The following is a 16,102-nucleotide window of genomic DNA, read 5'->3' as shown; positions in this document are numbered from 1 at the left end:
AGTCGAACTTTCAGTGATGCTCGAGGGTTCGTTTTGAGTAATGAACCCCATTGAAGTCAATGGGCGACCCAAGCATTTTTGTATCTCGCCGATGCTCGCTAAGGTTTTCATTTGTGAAAACCTGGGAAATTCAAGAAAGTGATGGGAACGACACAGAAACGGATAGGGCAGGCGAGGGGCTACATGTTGGGCTGCATCTCAAGTTCACAGGTCCCACTATTAAGCCACAATAGCGGCAAGAGTGCCCCCCCCCCCCCCCACTGTCAGCGTAAAGATCGTTCTCCTCTGCCATAGCTGTAACAGCTGTGGTAGAGAAGACCGATGTTAGCCCATTGAATTCAATGGAGCCGGCAATACAGCCGGCTCCATTGAAAGCAATGGGCTGCCGGCGATCGCGGGATGAATTGTCGGGAAGGGGTTAAATATATAAGCCCTTCCCTGCAATTCATCCAGAAATGTGTAAAAATAAAAAAATATATATACACTCACCTGGTCCCGGCAGACGGAGTTCAGCGCGGCCAGCGGCAGTCCTGAACTGCTCTGAACAGCTGTGAGTAGTATTCAGCAGCCGGGGATTTAAAATCCCCGCCTGCTGAATGAGCTGCCTCCAATTGGTCTCAGCCTGACCAATCAGAGGCAGATCTCACTCACACACCCATTCATGAATTTATGAATGGGTGAGTGACTGCTGCCTCTCATTGGCTCAGCGGGACCAATCAGATGAGAGGCAGCAGTCATTGCCGGCTCCATTGAATTCAATGGGCTAACATCGTTCTGCCGGGACAAGGTGAGTATATATTTTTTTTATTTTTACACATTTCTGGATGAATTGCAGGGAAGGGCTTATATATTTAAGCCCTTCCCGACAATTCATCCCACGATCGCCGGCAGCCCATTACTTTCAATGGTCAGTGCTCGTTTAATCGAGACGAGTACTGCGTGGTGCTCGTCTCGAGTAACGAGTATCTCGAGCACCCTAATACTCGAACGAGCATCAAGCTCGGACGAGTATGCTCGCTCATCTCTACTAATGATCTATCCTTAGGTAGGTCATCAATAGTTGATAGTCTGGGTCCGCTGCTCGGGACCCTGGCTGATCAGCTGATTGGGTGCTGCACACTGCCAGCATAATACACAGGGGTTGGAGCAGCAGCAGTTAGATCTAACAGCTTGAAACTGCAGGTGCAGCTCCCATTGTTATTAATGAGAGCTTTGCCTGCAATTACAAGCGCCGGCCACTACACTGAGTTTGGAGCAGCAGCTTCCAATTTGACTCCTGTTTATTGCGGGGTTGACAGTGGGCACTCAATTCAACAGATTATCCCGGATCCCAAGGGGACCTCAGCTGATCAACTACTGATGAGCTACCCTGAGGACAGATCAGTAGTAGTATTTTCCTTAACCCCCCACCCTTAAACTTTCACATCGCCATGCCCAGTGCAAAACAAAAATCCCTGTGCTACTAATCATGAGCAAGCTATGGCTTTTTTTCAGCTATAAGTACTTCTAGCAAGTCCAAAATTACTAGCAAATAGCTGTTGCATGTTTGTATTTTGGTATGTAGCCAGGTTTACAAATAATTACATTAAGGGGGCTGTTAAGAGTTCATTTTTTTTTGTTAAAACTAGCAGTACTGTTGTATCTTATCTCCACCAGAAGAATGGTTGTACGCCCACAACCAACGCCGGCAACTTGATTGGCTGGGCAAGAGAACGGGTGCCCATCATCTCCCCAGATTCTCCCCCCGCTTACCCCTCGCCGGCCGGTCTCGCATAATGGCTGCAATATGTGAAGCCAACGAGGAGACTGACAGCGCAGGAGCCAGGAAGAGGACAAGGGAGAGCGACGGAGGGGTGAGTGACACAAGGCGGGAGGGGAGATGATGGGCACCAATTCTCCTGCCCAGCCAATCAAGTTGTCAGCGTTGGTTGTGGGCAGGCATTTTGTCTCCACCCATTCTTCTGGTGGAGACCAGATACACCAGTATCAAGACTAGCTTCCCCCTGCCCCAAAATAACAAGCCAGCTCATACCTCCCATATGTCGCTCACCGGCAGCTCTGGGCCTCTGCACTGAAGCGTTGTTCACAGGCTGCTGCAGCCAATAACAAAGTTCAGACTACATAGCCTTGCTTTTTCTCTACACAGTCTGTAAAAAACATGGCAGCACGTCTTGTTCTAACTTCTTGGACGAGAATCACTCATTCAACTCAATGTGTGCGCAGAAGACTATGGAGCGCACATAGAAACACCCGAGGGGGCCGTTTTTAACTGATCACTGCTAAGCAATTCTAGAAAAAAATTGGGCATCATTTTGTGCTTTTGGTGTGCAAGAAATACAAACGGATGTCACATGGATGTAAAAGACACGCAATGCATAGGCATGTCACGTAGACATACACCTAAAGGAGTCCATTATTCACACACCGAAGTCTGACATGCTCATGTGAATAAAGCCTTAAGGCCCACTTACACGTTACGACTATTGCCTTGTGAGCATTTTTCTCCGCATTTACACTATTTGTTCGTTGCTGTTTATCCGTTGCTGGATCGTTGGCTTCTCGTTGCGTGTAAATGCTCCACGCTTCACATAGAAGGTGAAGCACTAAACGAGAACCCAGCAGAGTCTTTCAGTCTAAAGGCTCTGCACGAGTGCTGAGGACCTTGGCGGTGACATCAGCACTCATACATTCGTTTAAACGACTGTTGTCTCGTGTAAAAGGGCCATTGGGCGGTTGGTGAAAATGGAAATCAGTAGATTTTGCAGATATTAGGCCAGATTCACACGAGCGTATGCATATTTGTAGGTGGATGAGCACAGCGTTTGTGGAATGAATGCTGCTTTTTTGTACGTGCAGAAAAAAATGCACCGAAGCTCCCGACCATAACTAGCATAAAGAGTTGAAGAGGTTCTTTTACCTACGCAATGTTTCACGCAACTCTTAGCGTATTGTGCGCACATTTACGCATCTGCATTGACATTTGGGACATTTTGCGTGTAAATGTGCAGGAAAATAGAGCATGCAGCTTTTTTTTTGGCACGACCAATATGCGCTGGGAAAATACACGCATGTGAACAAAACCTATTTAAATCAATGGGTTCTATTCACTGCGTATTGTGTGTGCAAATACGCCCGTGTGAATCCGGCCTGCATGGACAGCTTTTGCTACAGCGGAGCGTGTAGAATTTTGGCGCTGGTTTCAACCACTAATTTTTCAGCATAAAATGAAACCTTATCTAAAAGGGAAAAAAAACAGGATAAAAAGCAAATAAAATTTGAACTGCATTAAGCGGCTTCGCTTTAATGTCACGCTGCAGCAGTAATCCAGATTCGTTAAGTCCGGCTTACAGAGAGGATTCTTAACGAAGGTGGTGAGCCACTGTTGTCCCCTTACCAGCATTCAGAGCTGTGGCCGCAGAAGAACGGGATCTGAAGCCAAAGTTTTTCTGGAGCGCAGTCAGATCCTCCAGCTGCTACACATTCATCAAAGGTCTGCAGATAGAGAAAGATGGAAGTTCAGATGGAAATCCCAGCCAGATGCATTATACCCATATTATCCATAAACAGAGAGGTACTCCGAGCGTACAGCAAGCTCTCTGGTGGGAGAGAGGGTAAAGCTGACGACATAGGGCTCTTCTAGAGGCCTTTTACACGCAACGATTATAACTCAAAATCTGTTCAAGCGTTCGAAAGTGAGCGATAGTCATTACGTGTAAACGCGGTCAGTCATGCACTATTGTCGTTTAGCGTTGCTTTTTGGCCACCATAAAAATAGTCACTCGGCTGTTTAACATACTGAATGATTTCCATTCAATAGAGTGAATTTTGAGTGGCTTGACAACTAAACCATATACTCATTGTGTCTGCATTGTATACACAATGAGTACATTGTTCACTCTGCCAGGAGAAGACAATGGAATCCTTCCGGACAGATAATCCCTCTCAAACACACGCCCACCTGAGCAAACTGCAGCTACTGAGCTTACTTTAGCTAACAAGGGAAATGGAGCCATTATCTGTACATGTAATTTTATGCAAAAATGTCGTCAATTCGTTCAGTTGTTCGGCCGTTTAAGCGATTATCTTTACCTGTAAAAGAGCCCTAATTCTAACCCTGCCGCAGACCATACCTTCTTATCTCCTTGCTTCCTCCTGCGCAGGCCTGGTCTGTAGTCATCACCAAACCGCAGGAAGTAGTAGTAGGAGACCAGCCGCTCTATGGGATCCCGGATGACATTTATATAGATGGGCTTCTTTTTTACTCCAAATCTGAAACAATAGGAAAGGAAGTCAGGAACAAAAATGGCTGCCAGCACCGACCTGCTCCTAAACTACAGCGTGGGCTGCAGCCGGCACAACACTCTTAGGGTGAATGCCCACGGACGGAATGGCTTTCCCGCTGCGAAAAACTGCGATTTACGCTGCAGGAGGGACTCCTTTAATTTAGCATTAATGGAGAACGCGGAAAGTCACGATCATCAGCAGGCACTTTTTTGTTTAAAATCGCGTTACTCCCACAGCGTAAATCCACAGGCATATCCCGCAATGCTTGTGGGCATGAGCCCTTATGAAAGCGGTCTAAAAGATGATTTGTTTGTGTTGCCCACAACAACCAATCACAGCGCAGCTTTAATTTTACCTCAGCAGTATAAGAAACAACCAATCACAGCGCAGCTTATAAAAAATAAAATAAAAATAGTACTGTTTTAATTTTCTCTCAGCAGTATAAGAAATAACAACCAATCACGGTGCAGCTTTCACTTTACCTCAGCAGTATAAGAAATAGCAACCAATCCTAGGGCAGCTTTCATTTTACCTCAGCAGCATAACAATTAATCACAGCGCAGCTTAAACTTTACCTCAGCAGCATAACAACCAATCACCGCGCAGCTTTCACTTTACCTCAGCAGTATAAGAAATAGCAACCAATTACAGCGCAGCTTGCATTTTACCTCAGCAGCATAAAAAAATAACCACAGTACTGTTTTCATTTTACCTCAGCAGTATGACAACCAATCACAGCACAGCTTTCATTTTACCTCAGCAGTATAACAACCAATCACAGCACAGCTTTCATTTTACCTCAGCAGTGTAAGAAACAACCAATCACAGCGCAACTTTTTTTTGCAAAAAGTACCATAAGAACTGCACTAGTGCGTGGAAAAACCTATACGGTCGTGTGAATCTGGCCTGAGGCTGGCTTCTCATGGGCATAAGCGTATTTGCGTGACGGGCGTTCTGTTTTTGTATTTGCGCGTTTGTATTTTTACTATATTTTATGTACACATGCCCTGCATATATGAATGTGCAAAAAACCACACAAACACGACGCTCCCATTCGTGTCACCGGGTAACTGAGTTTAATATGTGCTCTTTTTGTGCGACTAAATGTGCGCGCAAAAAGCGCACGTGACCGAACCATAGACTGGTAGAGTTGGGAGGGACCTCCAGGGTCATCGGGTCCAACCTGCTGCTCCGTGCAGGTGGGCTCTATTCACTGTGTACTGGTTGCGCAAATCTTGCTTATGTAACACACAGCACAAACCCGTCCGTGTGAACAAACCCTGGGGCGGGCTATATTTCTATTCCACCCGATGGCCGTCTCCTGTGGCATTTCATCGCCCTCCAGCCCTGATAATGATGGCTGTAATAAATCCTTACCGCATAGGGAAGCGTAAACCGCCTGCCCAAACAATCTTCATAACAACGACCTCAAGCAACATTGTAATAGAGACGTATTTCTAAAAGCAGGGCAGCGGCTCTTATTATTTCACCTTCCGTAACCCGAGCGCACACTAGGGGGCACTGCTCTATAATTCAATGAGCAGCCTTGGTGAATTATTCTGCAGTGCGTTGCAGCCCCCGTGAAGTAACAAAAGATTAGCTTACGACTGCACAATTGTAATTCTCAGATGTGCTGGAAATCTACCATGCTGGGATAAAAAGGGGAAGGAAAAAAAGGAGAAGGAAAAAAATGATCAAAAACCTACTTTGCAAAGTCCAAATAGGAAATATGTCCGTGGTAGAATCCGGGCTTCATCTCCCTCCATGAGCTTACATTCCTGACAAAGCGCATCTGAAAGACACGAGAAATAATAGCGGTTAATACAATAAGCATCATCAAGAGCCGCGCAGATAGACGGCGAGCACGAGGGCCACAAATACTTCTGGAGAAAAACCGGTATTTTTACGCGTAACGAGCCAAGTTTTTAGTTAAAGACCAACGCTAATGAAATAATTACAATCACTCTGGGAGGAAAAAAAGCCAAAACACGTGGCAAGGAAATGCGATGTGAACCGCTCCGGTGAATACAGCTGAGTGTTGTGATGTCGGCTGTGACACGGGACCCGGCAAGCAAAAAAATCCCAAAAACAACTATTTGACAAGTCGCCTTACATGCTAATTCTACTCTCAGTAAATAAAACGGCATTTTGTAGACTCGTTCAAGTAAGGGCGTTTGAATCAAATCACCGGGTGAAAGGAGAACGTTTTTAGGATTACGGAAAAAAAAATAAAAAGCTAAAAAAGTAAAAAAAATCTACATATAGTTTCTGTATGGAGTCCTCTCTCTGGGGATATGACAACTTCTACTGCCCTATCACACGTGGTTTGGTCAAGTCAATGACGATACCTTCCCCCCCCCCCCCCCACTGACATCTCAGCATGCAGTGGACATCAATTTTTGTCGTGCTTTATCAGCCAGATCAGAAGATGAATTGGAGGGTGAAGTTCGGTGGCCCATGCTGCTTTCAGCCAGTAGATAACGGCACGTAAAGACTCTGATACCAGAAGGAAGCCAATTCCAGATGTTATTTAACCCCTTAAGGACCAACCATGGTATATATACGCCGCTTGGTCCTGGGCTTTAATCAATCCTAGAAATACAGCGTGGGATTAAAGCCCCTGCTTCTGCAATCAAGCAGAAACAGGTCAGGTTGTCAGCTGTTAGTCACAGCTGAGAACCCAGAGGAGAAGGGAGAAGCGTTTTTTTTAACCACTTCTCCCTTCTCCAGGAGAAACCACAGAAGGCAATAGGGAAGGGGGGGGGGGGGGGATGGGAAGGGTGAATCTATTACATAGCTTTTTCTCAAGTGTATTCACGAATGAAAAAGGAATGTTACACGAGATACTGGGCAATAAAACAACCACCCCCACCAAACCCGCTAAGTATTGCATGTCTAACACAGTAGGAAGTGCAGAGCCGATTTAGGAGGATTAAAACCAATAAAAGTCGCCAGGCCTAGATGAAATACACCCAAGGGTTCTAAGGGATCTAAGTAACGTGATAGACAGACCGCTATTTCTTATATTTAGGGACACAATCAAGACCGGGTTTGTACGACTAGATTGGCGCATTGCCAGTGTGGTGCCAATATACAAAAAGGGGACTAAAGAAGAACCTGGTAACTACAGGCCAGCAAGTCTCACTTCAATAACTGGAAAAATATTCAAAGGGTTTCTGAGAGACACAATCTTAGAACACCTCAGGGGAAACAATGGTATAACTTCTCATCAGCGTGGGTTGATGAGGGGTCGATCATGTCAGACCAATTTGATCAGCTTCTACAACGAAGTAAGTTCTAGGCTGGACCTGGGAGAGTCTATTGATCTCGTATATCTGGATCTTTCTAAAGCATTTGACACCGTGCCGCATAATAGGTTGTTATATAAAATGAGACAGCTCGGTCTGGGTGAAAATGTGTGTATCTGGGTAAAGAACTGGCTCAGTGATAGAAAGCAGAGGGTGGTAATAAATGGTTCATAGGTCGATTGGACCACCGTCGCTAGTGGGGTGCCACAGGGTTCAGTATGGGGCCCCATTCTGTTCAACATATCTATGAATGACCCGATAGAGGGACTGCACAGTAAAATATCAATATTTGCAGATGACACAAAATTAAACAAGATAATCAATACAACGGAGGACAAGGTACGGCTACAAAGGACGTAGATAAGCTGGGGGCTTGGGCAGAAAAATGGCAAATGAAGTTCAAAATTGATTAATGTAAGGTTATGCACATGGGCAGGAGAAACAGATGTCACCAATATACACTAAATGGGCTGCTAGGGAAAAGTGAGATGGAAAAAGACCTGGGGGTACTAGTGGATTGTAGACTAAACTGGAGTAACCAATGCCAGTCAGCTGCTGCAAAAGCTAATAGAGTCTTGGGGTGCATTAAAAGAGGTATAGGGGAGAAGGATGAGAACATTATCCTTCCATTATATAAAGGCACTAGTCAGGCCTCACATGGAATACTGCGCACAGTTCTGGACACCGGTGCTCAGGAAAGATGTTACAGTGCTGGAGGGGGTTCAAAGAAGAGCGACTAAATTAATAAAACAGAATGAAGGGACTGGAATACCCAGAGAGGGGTTATTCACCCTGGAAAAAAAGACAGTTAAGAGGCGATCAAATAACTATGTATAAACACATTAGGGGACAATACAAGGATCTCTCCCATGATCTGTTCATATCTAGGACTGCGACGGTAACAAGAGGGCATCCGCTACATCTAGAAGAAAACAGGTTTCATCACCAATACAGAAAGGGGTTCTTTACTGTAAGAGCAGTGAGATGGTGGAGCTTTCTGTCTGAGGACATGGTGATGGGGAGGAAAAAAAAAAAAGAATAAAAATAAATCAGTAGAGGAGTTTAAGAGGGAACTAGACATCTTTTTAGAGCACTATGATATTACAGGATATAGACATTAGGTGACCAGTGGGGTTGTTGATCCGGGTCTTGGAGTTAGGTAGGAACTCAAACGTTGATCCATGAAGTATTCTGACTGCCATTATGGAGTTGGGAAGGAATTTTTTTCCTCCAAAATGAGCTCAATTGGCATATGAGTGTGTCTGTCTGTGTGTGTGTGTAACATACTACGTTACTATGTTCTCCCGGGTACGTAGCGCACAATGAGCGCTATGTACTAAAAAGTGAAAGTGTTTCTTGCAGTACGCGAGGCGGGGTACCCTGATCAGCTCTATTAGTGACTATTGTCACTACAGGGGGATGTTTTCTCTGTAACTGGATGCCCCAGCTACAGTGGAAAAATGGCAACTAAAAAAGAAAACAAAAAAAACCCATGTGAAGGTCTCCCAGAGGTCTTATACGATGTCATGGAGGACATAATATTAAAAAAGTTACATAAATAAGAAAATAAATTACAGAATAAAATAAAAAATATACATAAAAAGAAGATGACCCAAAGCCGATGCCAACCAAAAGAGTCGCCATATGCGCCCCGTAATCCAAAACCATACATATTATATATCAAAAGGTCTGAAACACAATAAGGAACCAATTCTGATATATATATATATATAAATTTTTATTTTATTTTTTTTAATTTTAGTGTAAATATATCTATTTTTTTTTTTTTAGCTTTTTACCCCCAATAAAACAAAAAAAACAAAAAACACCCCGGCAAAAATAATTTTGGAAGCTGAAGAAAAAAAAAAAAATAAATACATAATAGGGCAGTAAAACCACACATGGGTAAAATCCCTAAAAGGTGTGTGGTCGTTAAGGTACAAAACAGCCTGGTGCTTAAGGGGTTAACATGACCAAGCTGCGGCACAAGAAGGAATGAGCCCACGTACAGAACTCTTTACCCAACAACAAAATTGTCAGATACATTTTCTTTAAACACTTTTACAAGATGGTAAAAGTCTACATTTATTGTGAGCAGTAAAGTGCGGTACAACACAGCAAATGTCACTGCTTTGGGATAAAATGTTCCATTTCTGTTTGATAAAAGTTAACACAATCATGAATCAATCTTCCTGGCGCAGGAAGTAAAACACTCCAGATACAGAGTGGGCCCCGGAAAAGTATCCTGACACCGCACTCTAATGAAAGCGGTCTAAAAGAAGATCAGTCATTGCTGCCCACAACAACCAATCACAGCGCAGCTTTCATTCTACTTCAGTTATATAAGAAATGAAAGCTGTGCTGAAACCCAATTGTGTTTCCTGACCATCTGAACTGGCCAAGAAATATAGGGGGAAAACTTATAATTACGGATTCAAAAGAAGTTTAAAGTTGTGGTCCGTAGTACCCAGAATGGGAAGTGAAGGAGGCCCTACTGTGACTACTGGGGTGCGAGGTACATGGTATGGTAAATGATATGCCAACACATCACACAATGACAGGTGACCTATATAGTGTTTTCACCACAATGTCAGAGAAAACAACCTTGCGTTCAGCTTTGACATGGTCTGCAATAGCAGTGAAACTTGGACAAACAGATGCATGTATGTAGATGTAATTATACTGCTGCGTGGGGAATGCTGGTGTCCTCTGCTGCACCACTACCACCCCATGTTAATGTGCTCAACTACTGGTGGGGGAGCTGTGCCCCAACTACTGTGGAGTGGGAGGGGGGGCTAATAAAGAAAAAGTCAAGTGGCATGTGATGCCAGACTTTCAAACCCCAGTAGACTCGCCCTGTAACAAGTCATTGCTCTGGTCCACCTGAGCTTTGTGTGGCGCACATTGGTAGGGAAGCTGCTTAGTTCAGTGAGCCGGCTCAAGGTTGACTCAGCCTTCCATCCTTCTGAGGTCGGTAAAAGGGGTATCCAGCTTGCTGGGGGGTAAATATGACTGGGGAAGGCAAAGGCAAACCAACATTGCAAAAATAGTCGGCCAAGAAAATGCCACGATGTGACGTAACCCTAGGACTCAGTCATGACTCGGTGCTTGCACCGGGGGACTTTACCTTTACCTGGTCCATCTATACACACTGTATATAAGAACACAAAATCCTTGTGGGTTACTATTAGGCAATCCTATAACAAGAGCAGACGGATTGCGGTTTGTGATATATATGTGCACTGTAGACGTTTAGATACGGTCATATCAAAATCGATTGAGAATATTTGGGATACAGTAAAGCTTAAGCAATTAATTACAATAATTAAAATAATCCTCATTTGTGTCTAGAAGAACGGAAGTCATTTTGTCTGAAGCATTAAGACACCTTTTTATAGTTATTAGTAAACTAATTTTCCATAAATCTTCACCATTTTACTCAACGCAATTTCCTTTTTTTATAGTTGGTGTTAATGAGATTAACATGAAAGGATGACAGACATGTCTTACAGCAAGAGAAGACGCTTTGGAGACTTTCATGAGGCCTTTCCTTGAAATGTTTTTTTTTTATAGTGCCTTTTAAATTGCACATAAAAGCCATTTCATAAATGTGTGCCATCCAAAATTGGTATTCGCATCTGAGGTATTTATGGCCCCTATCAGGGGAGCTCGCCACTCTCTCCGCAGAGATCTAAGGGACTTCTTGAAAGAGATGATCTAACAGATCTTGACTCTTAAAAAGGGTTATTACAAGATTGAAAAGTTATTCACTATTTACAGGACAGGAGATAAGTGTGTGATTGATGGGACTCCTGCGCGGAGATCCCAATAACCATGAGAACAGGGGTCCCGCGTCTCCACCATATAAATTAAGGAGCAACTGCGCTACCGCTCTATAGATCTCTGTGGGACGTCGGAGAGAGCCTAGCATCATGCTCCAATGCCCTTCTGCAGTCTCATAGAGGTGAATGAAGCGGCTGTGCACAAGCATGGATGCCGCTTCATTTGTACGGGATCTCTGTTCCCACAATTGGGTGCGTGTCCAATTGGTAAGACCCCTATTACTCAGAATGTCATCCGTTATTCTGTGAATACGGGATGGGTATAAGTATTGGGGTGACTCCTTTAATGTAACTACCATAGGCTTTAAAAAGATCACCGTTATATGCTCATTAGAGATAAGCGAGCATACTCAATAAGGCAAACTACTCGATCGAGTAGTGCCTTATTAGAGTACCTGCCCGCTCGTCTCTAAAGATTTGGGTGCCGGCAGGGGGCGGGGGAGAGCGGGGAGGAATGGAGGAAAGATCTCTCTGTCCCCCTCTCCCCCCCCCCCCCCCCCCCCCGCTCTCCCCTGCTCACCGCTGCAACTCACCTGTCACCCGCGCCGGCAGCCGAATCTTTAGAGACGAGCGGGCAGGTACTCGAATAAGGCACTACTCGCTCGAGTAGTTTGCCTTATTGAGTATGCTCGCTCATCTCTAATGCTCATAGGTGAGACCTATTGCCTGTGAAGGAATTTAAGGCACATCCTGTGGATGCTATAGAATTTCTAAAATCGTAATACCCCCATATATTCCATACTTTTATTCTATTGTCTTTTTAATATTTTTACATGTTTTTCTATAAAGCATGATATTTCTTGTGACTCTAAGGCCGGGTCTACATTTGTGTCTCGACCTCCAGCCGTAGGTTCTGTCGCGGATCTGGCTGAAAATCCCGGAAGAAAAAGCACATGCAGTTCAAAAGCTGGGCAGTAGGCGGTCCCTACTATAGTTGATGAGGTCAGTCCAGCTCTGCTTGGTTCCATTCAGAGATGGAACTATTCGGCCATGGGGCTCCCCTTTACTGCTTCCCGAATAGAGCAGGAAAGCGGAATTCCTGACGCAGATGTGAAAGCACCCTATTAATAACCGGTTTCCTAGACACTTCCTGTTTCTCACAATTTCTTTTTTGATAAAAAGTCCACAAAAATCCAACATGAAAAATGTTTTAAAACAGGTTTCTACACTCCATTGGGGTCCACTGAAAATAAATTTTAAAAAAAAGAGGCCCACACAAAAGTAAACTGAAATTGAGCAAGAAAACCCCCCAAGAAAAACAGCGCAAACAAAAACTAGGTCGATTTAACTGCCATTTTTCAGCTGTAGATGCATAGAATGAGGGAAAATTATGTTATTCAAGCCAAACTCCGTATTTCTAGGGAAAAAAAAAGTGTGATTCATTTAGGAATATTTTCTAACATTTTCTGATTGGAAAAGTTTTATAAAAAGGAAAAAAAAAAAACTCAATTGCTAACCCTGAGATGAGAATTCTGCACCACATTGTACAACGTGGTGCAGACTCCCCTCTGCCAAAGGCAGGTCCAAACAAGACTTGGTGGCAACTGTATTTTCAGTATCTTCATAAGAGGTCAGCATGGGCAAGAACAATTTTAATGTTGATAGATGTAAAATAAGGCCACTTTTCAATAGTCAGGGCCACACAGAATATCTTCTGAATGAGAAGAGATAGGCTTCATGTACACAGGGAAAATCAGGCTCGACGCGGATTCTCCATGTAGAATCCGCAGCGGGTCCCTCCTGCCCCGCGGACATGAGGCCTAAAAATCAGAATAAACTCATTCTCCGGACGATGCGGATCTTCCTTCCTTCGCGGCCGGATCTTCTTTGTTGGGCCCGGCGGATGTGCGTGCCAAACGCATGCGCCGGGCACATCCGCCGGGCCGAAGAAAGAAGATCCGGCCACGAAGAAGGGAAGAACCACATTGTCCGGAGCAGGTGAGTTTAATTCTGGTACAGGTCTCCCGCGGATCCGGACGGCTTCCATAGGATTCAATAGAAGCCTGCAGGGAGACCCGCACGAAAATGGAGCATGTCCATTTTTTTTCCCGCGCGTGGATCCACCCCTGACGGGAAAATTAACATCCGCAGGTATTTAACTACCTGCGGGTGTCCAATGCATCCCTATGGGGCGCGGATCCGCGTGCGGGAGAAACGCTGAGGATTTTAAGCCCGTGGACACGAGGCCATACAGGTAGGAAACTTTGTAGAAAACTTCAATCGGTGGGGAAAAACTTTTTGACACTATGATAGCAGCCATCTTGGATTCAGTCCAAGACATTTCAATGGAAAGGGAGTCATGGGATATGATTGTAGGGTAGAGTATAATCAGTAATTGAGAGGAGCAGTCATTTTTCAATACTTGCAACCATTTGAATTATGGATGATGTCATGTTGAATATTAATAGGTTTATGTTAAATTCTGTAATATGGAAACACTAATCGCATGTCTTTTCAAGTAGAAGATGATGCCGTTAACAATCCAGGACAGAAATGAGATCATCCTAATGGCCGCAACAGCAGTTCACATGAGGTGGTTGAAGATTTCAAATCACGAACACCCAGGAGGACTGGCAGGGAGTGCATGAACAGTCAGGAAACAAATTCCGAAGTTCAGGGACACTGCCAGTGTCCAGGGCAAACCAAGAACTGGTCGTATGAGCAGTGTGTCCGATCCCAAGAGGTCAACAGCTGTGCTAGCCATCTTCATAAAGATCCACACAGAGGTGCCAGAAGACTGGCATTAGACATTGGGGGGGGGGGGGGGGGTCAACCAACTGTTTTAAGGATCCTCAAGACACATAAGTGGCACCCATACAAACTGCAGCTGTAACAGAAGTTGTGTGAAAAAGACAAGACGAGGGGTCCCTATGATAGTTGCTTGGAACACACCAGTTCTCAACCAGTTCTTGGACTTCTTGACCAGTACTTGGACAACTAGTTCTCAGTATATTGAAGTGAAATTGGGGGGTGGGGAGAGCTGCTACTGCAGACTTTGAGGTGGAATCTGTGTTGATAATTCCAATGCCGATTCTGCCGTGTGAACGTAGTCAAGCTATGGAATGTTCTGCCCCAAGAGGTGGTAATAGCAGATGCTCTGCCAGCATTTAAAAAGGAAGGAATAGATACTTATCTAATCATAAATACCATCTTGGGGATATAAGACATTTATCAGTGAAAGATGCGATCTGAGAGACTGTAAGAGAGGTCCATTTATTTTAATCTCAGTAACAAAGCACATGAATGCATCACCCATAGGCCTCCATGCAAAAGACCCCTAAATATGGTCGGTCTACTTTGGTTCCTTTAGTTATGTATCGTGTGTCCCCCGGTAGCAAATCGCCAGTGTGTGCACAGAATAGAAGAAAAGAAAGTTTACCAAACTTCGGCTAGCTTATTAATTGTATTGCAGATTATGTTACTTTTCTGTGAAAGTTTGTCAAGATGCCACAGCAAAGGAGCGATCGGTTGCTATGCACAGCTGCATCATTTTTTGGATATGTTATGCAAATAAGGAAGCTGGAACAATACACCTCTGTAGCGCCACCTATTGGATGGCAGCATTCCTTCAAATCAATGTACGACTTTTTAGCAAGTCTGTAAAACAATGACTGGGAATACGAAACCGAGCCAGAAAACCATGCACAGACAGCTGTTTCGGGGAGTTTGTCTTTTATCAGTGTGTAGGTTTCTGACTTCGCTGATGAGAGGCCTGTGACGTGGTTCAAGAGGCGTGTCGTTCAGACACTATTTTTTCCTACGGAATATATATCAAGTCTGCAGCAAATCTACATTTTAATTACCTTTAATGAGAATCTTCTGCATAGTCTATATGACGCAGATTTGAAAACCACGTACGGAAAAAAGTGACGGGTATTCTTGTATCTTGTCACCACCAGAAGTGTGGGTGGTGACAAGATAGTTGGTGTTTGACAAGGCGGTGACGTCCCCTGTTCCTGATGGGCTCTCATTTCTCACAGCAGGTCCTGGCACTCAGCATAGCGATATCCTCATGTGAGTATATCTCGAGTGTGCTGCTGGACCCGTTGTGAGTGTAGGCGGTGGCGACCACCCCACAGCAGCGCTGCACTGGCTGCCCTTACCGGGGCCATTGTCACTCTTGCCGCCTGCAATGTCCCCAGCGGCAGCCTCCTCCCCCCAGCAGCAGTGCTGTGCCTGTGGGTTCCCCTTACTGTAACTGCTCTGACTGTCCCCGGTGGCAACGGCCTCAAGGCTAAAGGGCTGCACTCAGCATGCCTTCCCCTTACCGAAGCCGCTGTCACTATCTCCGGCAGCACTGTACCCGGCGGCTACGCTCCATTGTTGCAGCCGGCAAGGAGGGAGCGGATAGGCGTTGCTCCACACATCTAAGGGGTTAAGAGCAGCGGTGGGGAGGACTGATGTCTGTTTGCAGCCAGCACCGCAAGTCCCCCCACATCTCAAAGCGGTCTGTTCTCCAGCCAAACAGGGACGTGCTTTTTGCCTTGCCAGGAGGGTTAGGGGTGCTTTGGGGTTAGGCTCACATTCTTTCGGTTACATGAAAGCCTTTTCAGCTAGTAATGTAAGCCTAACTGCTACACTGATCCCTAACCATCCAGGCAAGGCTAAAAAGTCACCAATCAGGAGCTAGGGTTTGTGATCGGGGCATTCCTGCATCCAAGCCCTGTC

The 16,102-nt window shown here is 44.9% G+C and overlaps 1 protein-coding gene across 1 annotated transcript in view; it reads right to left on the bottom strand.

Annotated features, from left to right (window-relative positions):
* Positions 1–16,102, bottom strand: part of HS2ST1 (heparan sulfate 2-O-sulfotransferase 1) — a 140,361-nt gene that overhangs the window by 13,703 nt on the left and 110,556 nt on the right. The window contains exons 3-5 of the mRNA XM_066597319.1: positions 5,991–6,076; positions 4,131–4,269; positions 3,395–3,492 (exon numbers count right to left, since the gene is read on the bottom strand). Of these exons, the coding sequence (XP_066453416.1) occupies positions 3,395–3,492; positions 4,131–4,269; positions 5,991–6,076 (323 nt within the window). The remainder of the gene's footprint in view (positions 1–3,394; positions 3,493–4,130; positions 4,270–5,990; positions 6,077–16,102) is intronic.

This window comes from Eleutherodactylus coqui, chromosome 3 (genome assembly GCF_035609145.1).
Source record: "Eleutherodactylus coqui strain aEleCoq1 chromosome 3, aEleCoq1.hap1, whole genome shotgun sequence".
NCBI classification, from domain to species: Eukaryota; Metazoa; Chordata; class Amphibia; order Anura; family Eleutherodactylidae; genus Eleutherodactylus; species Eleutherodactylus coqui.
This window is presented reverse-complemented; position numbering and strand designations above follow the sequence as displayed.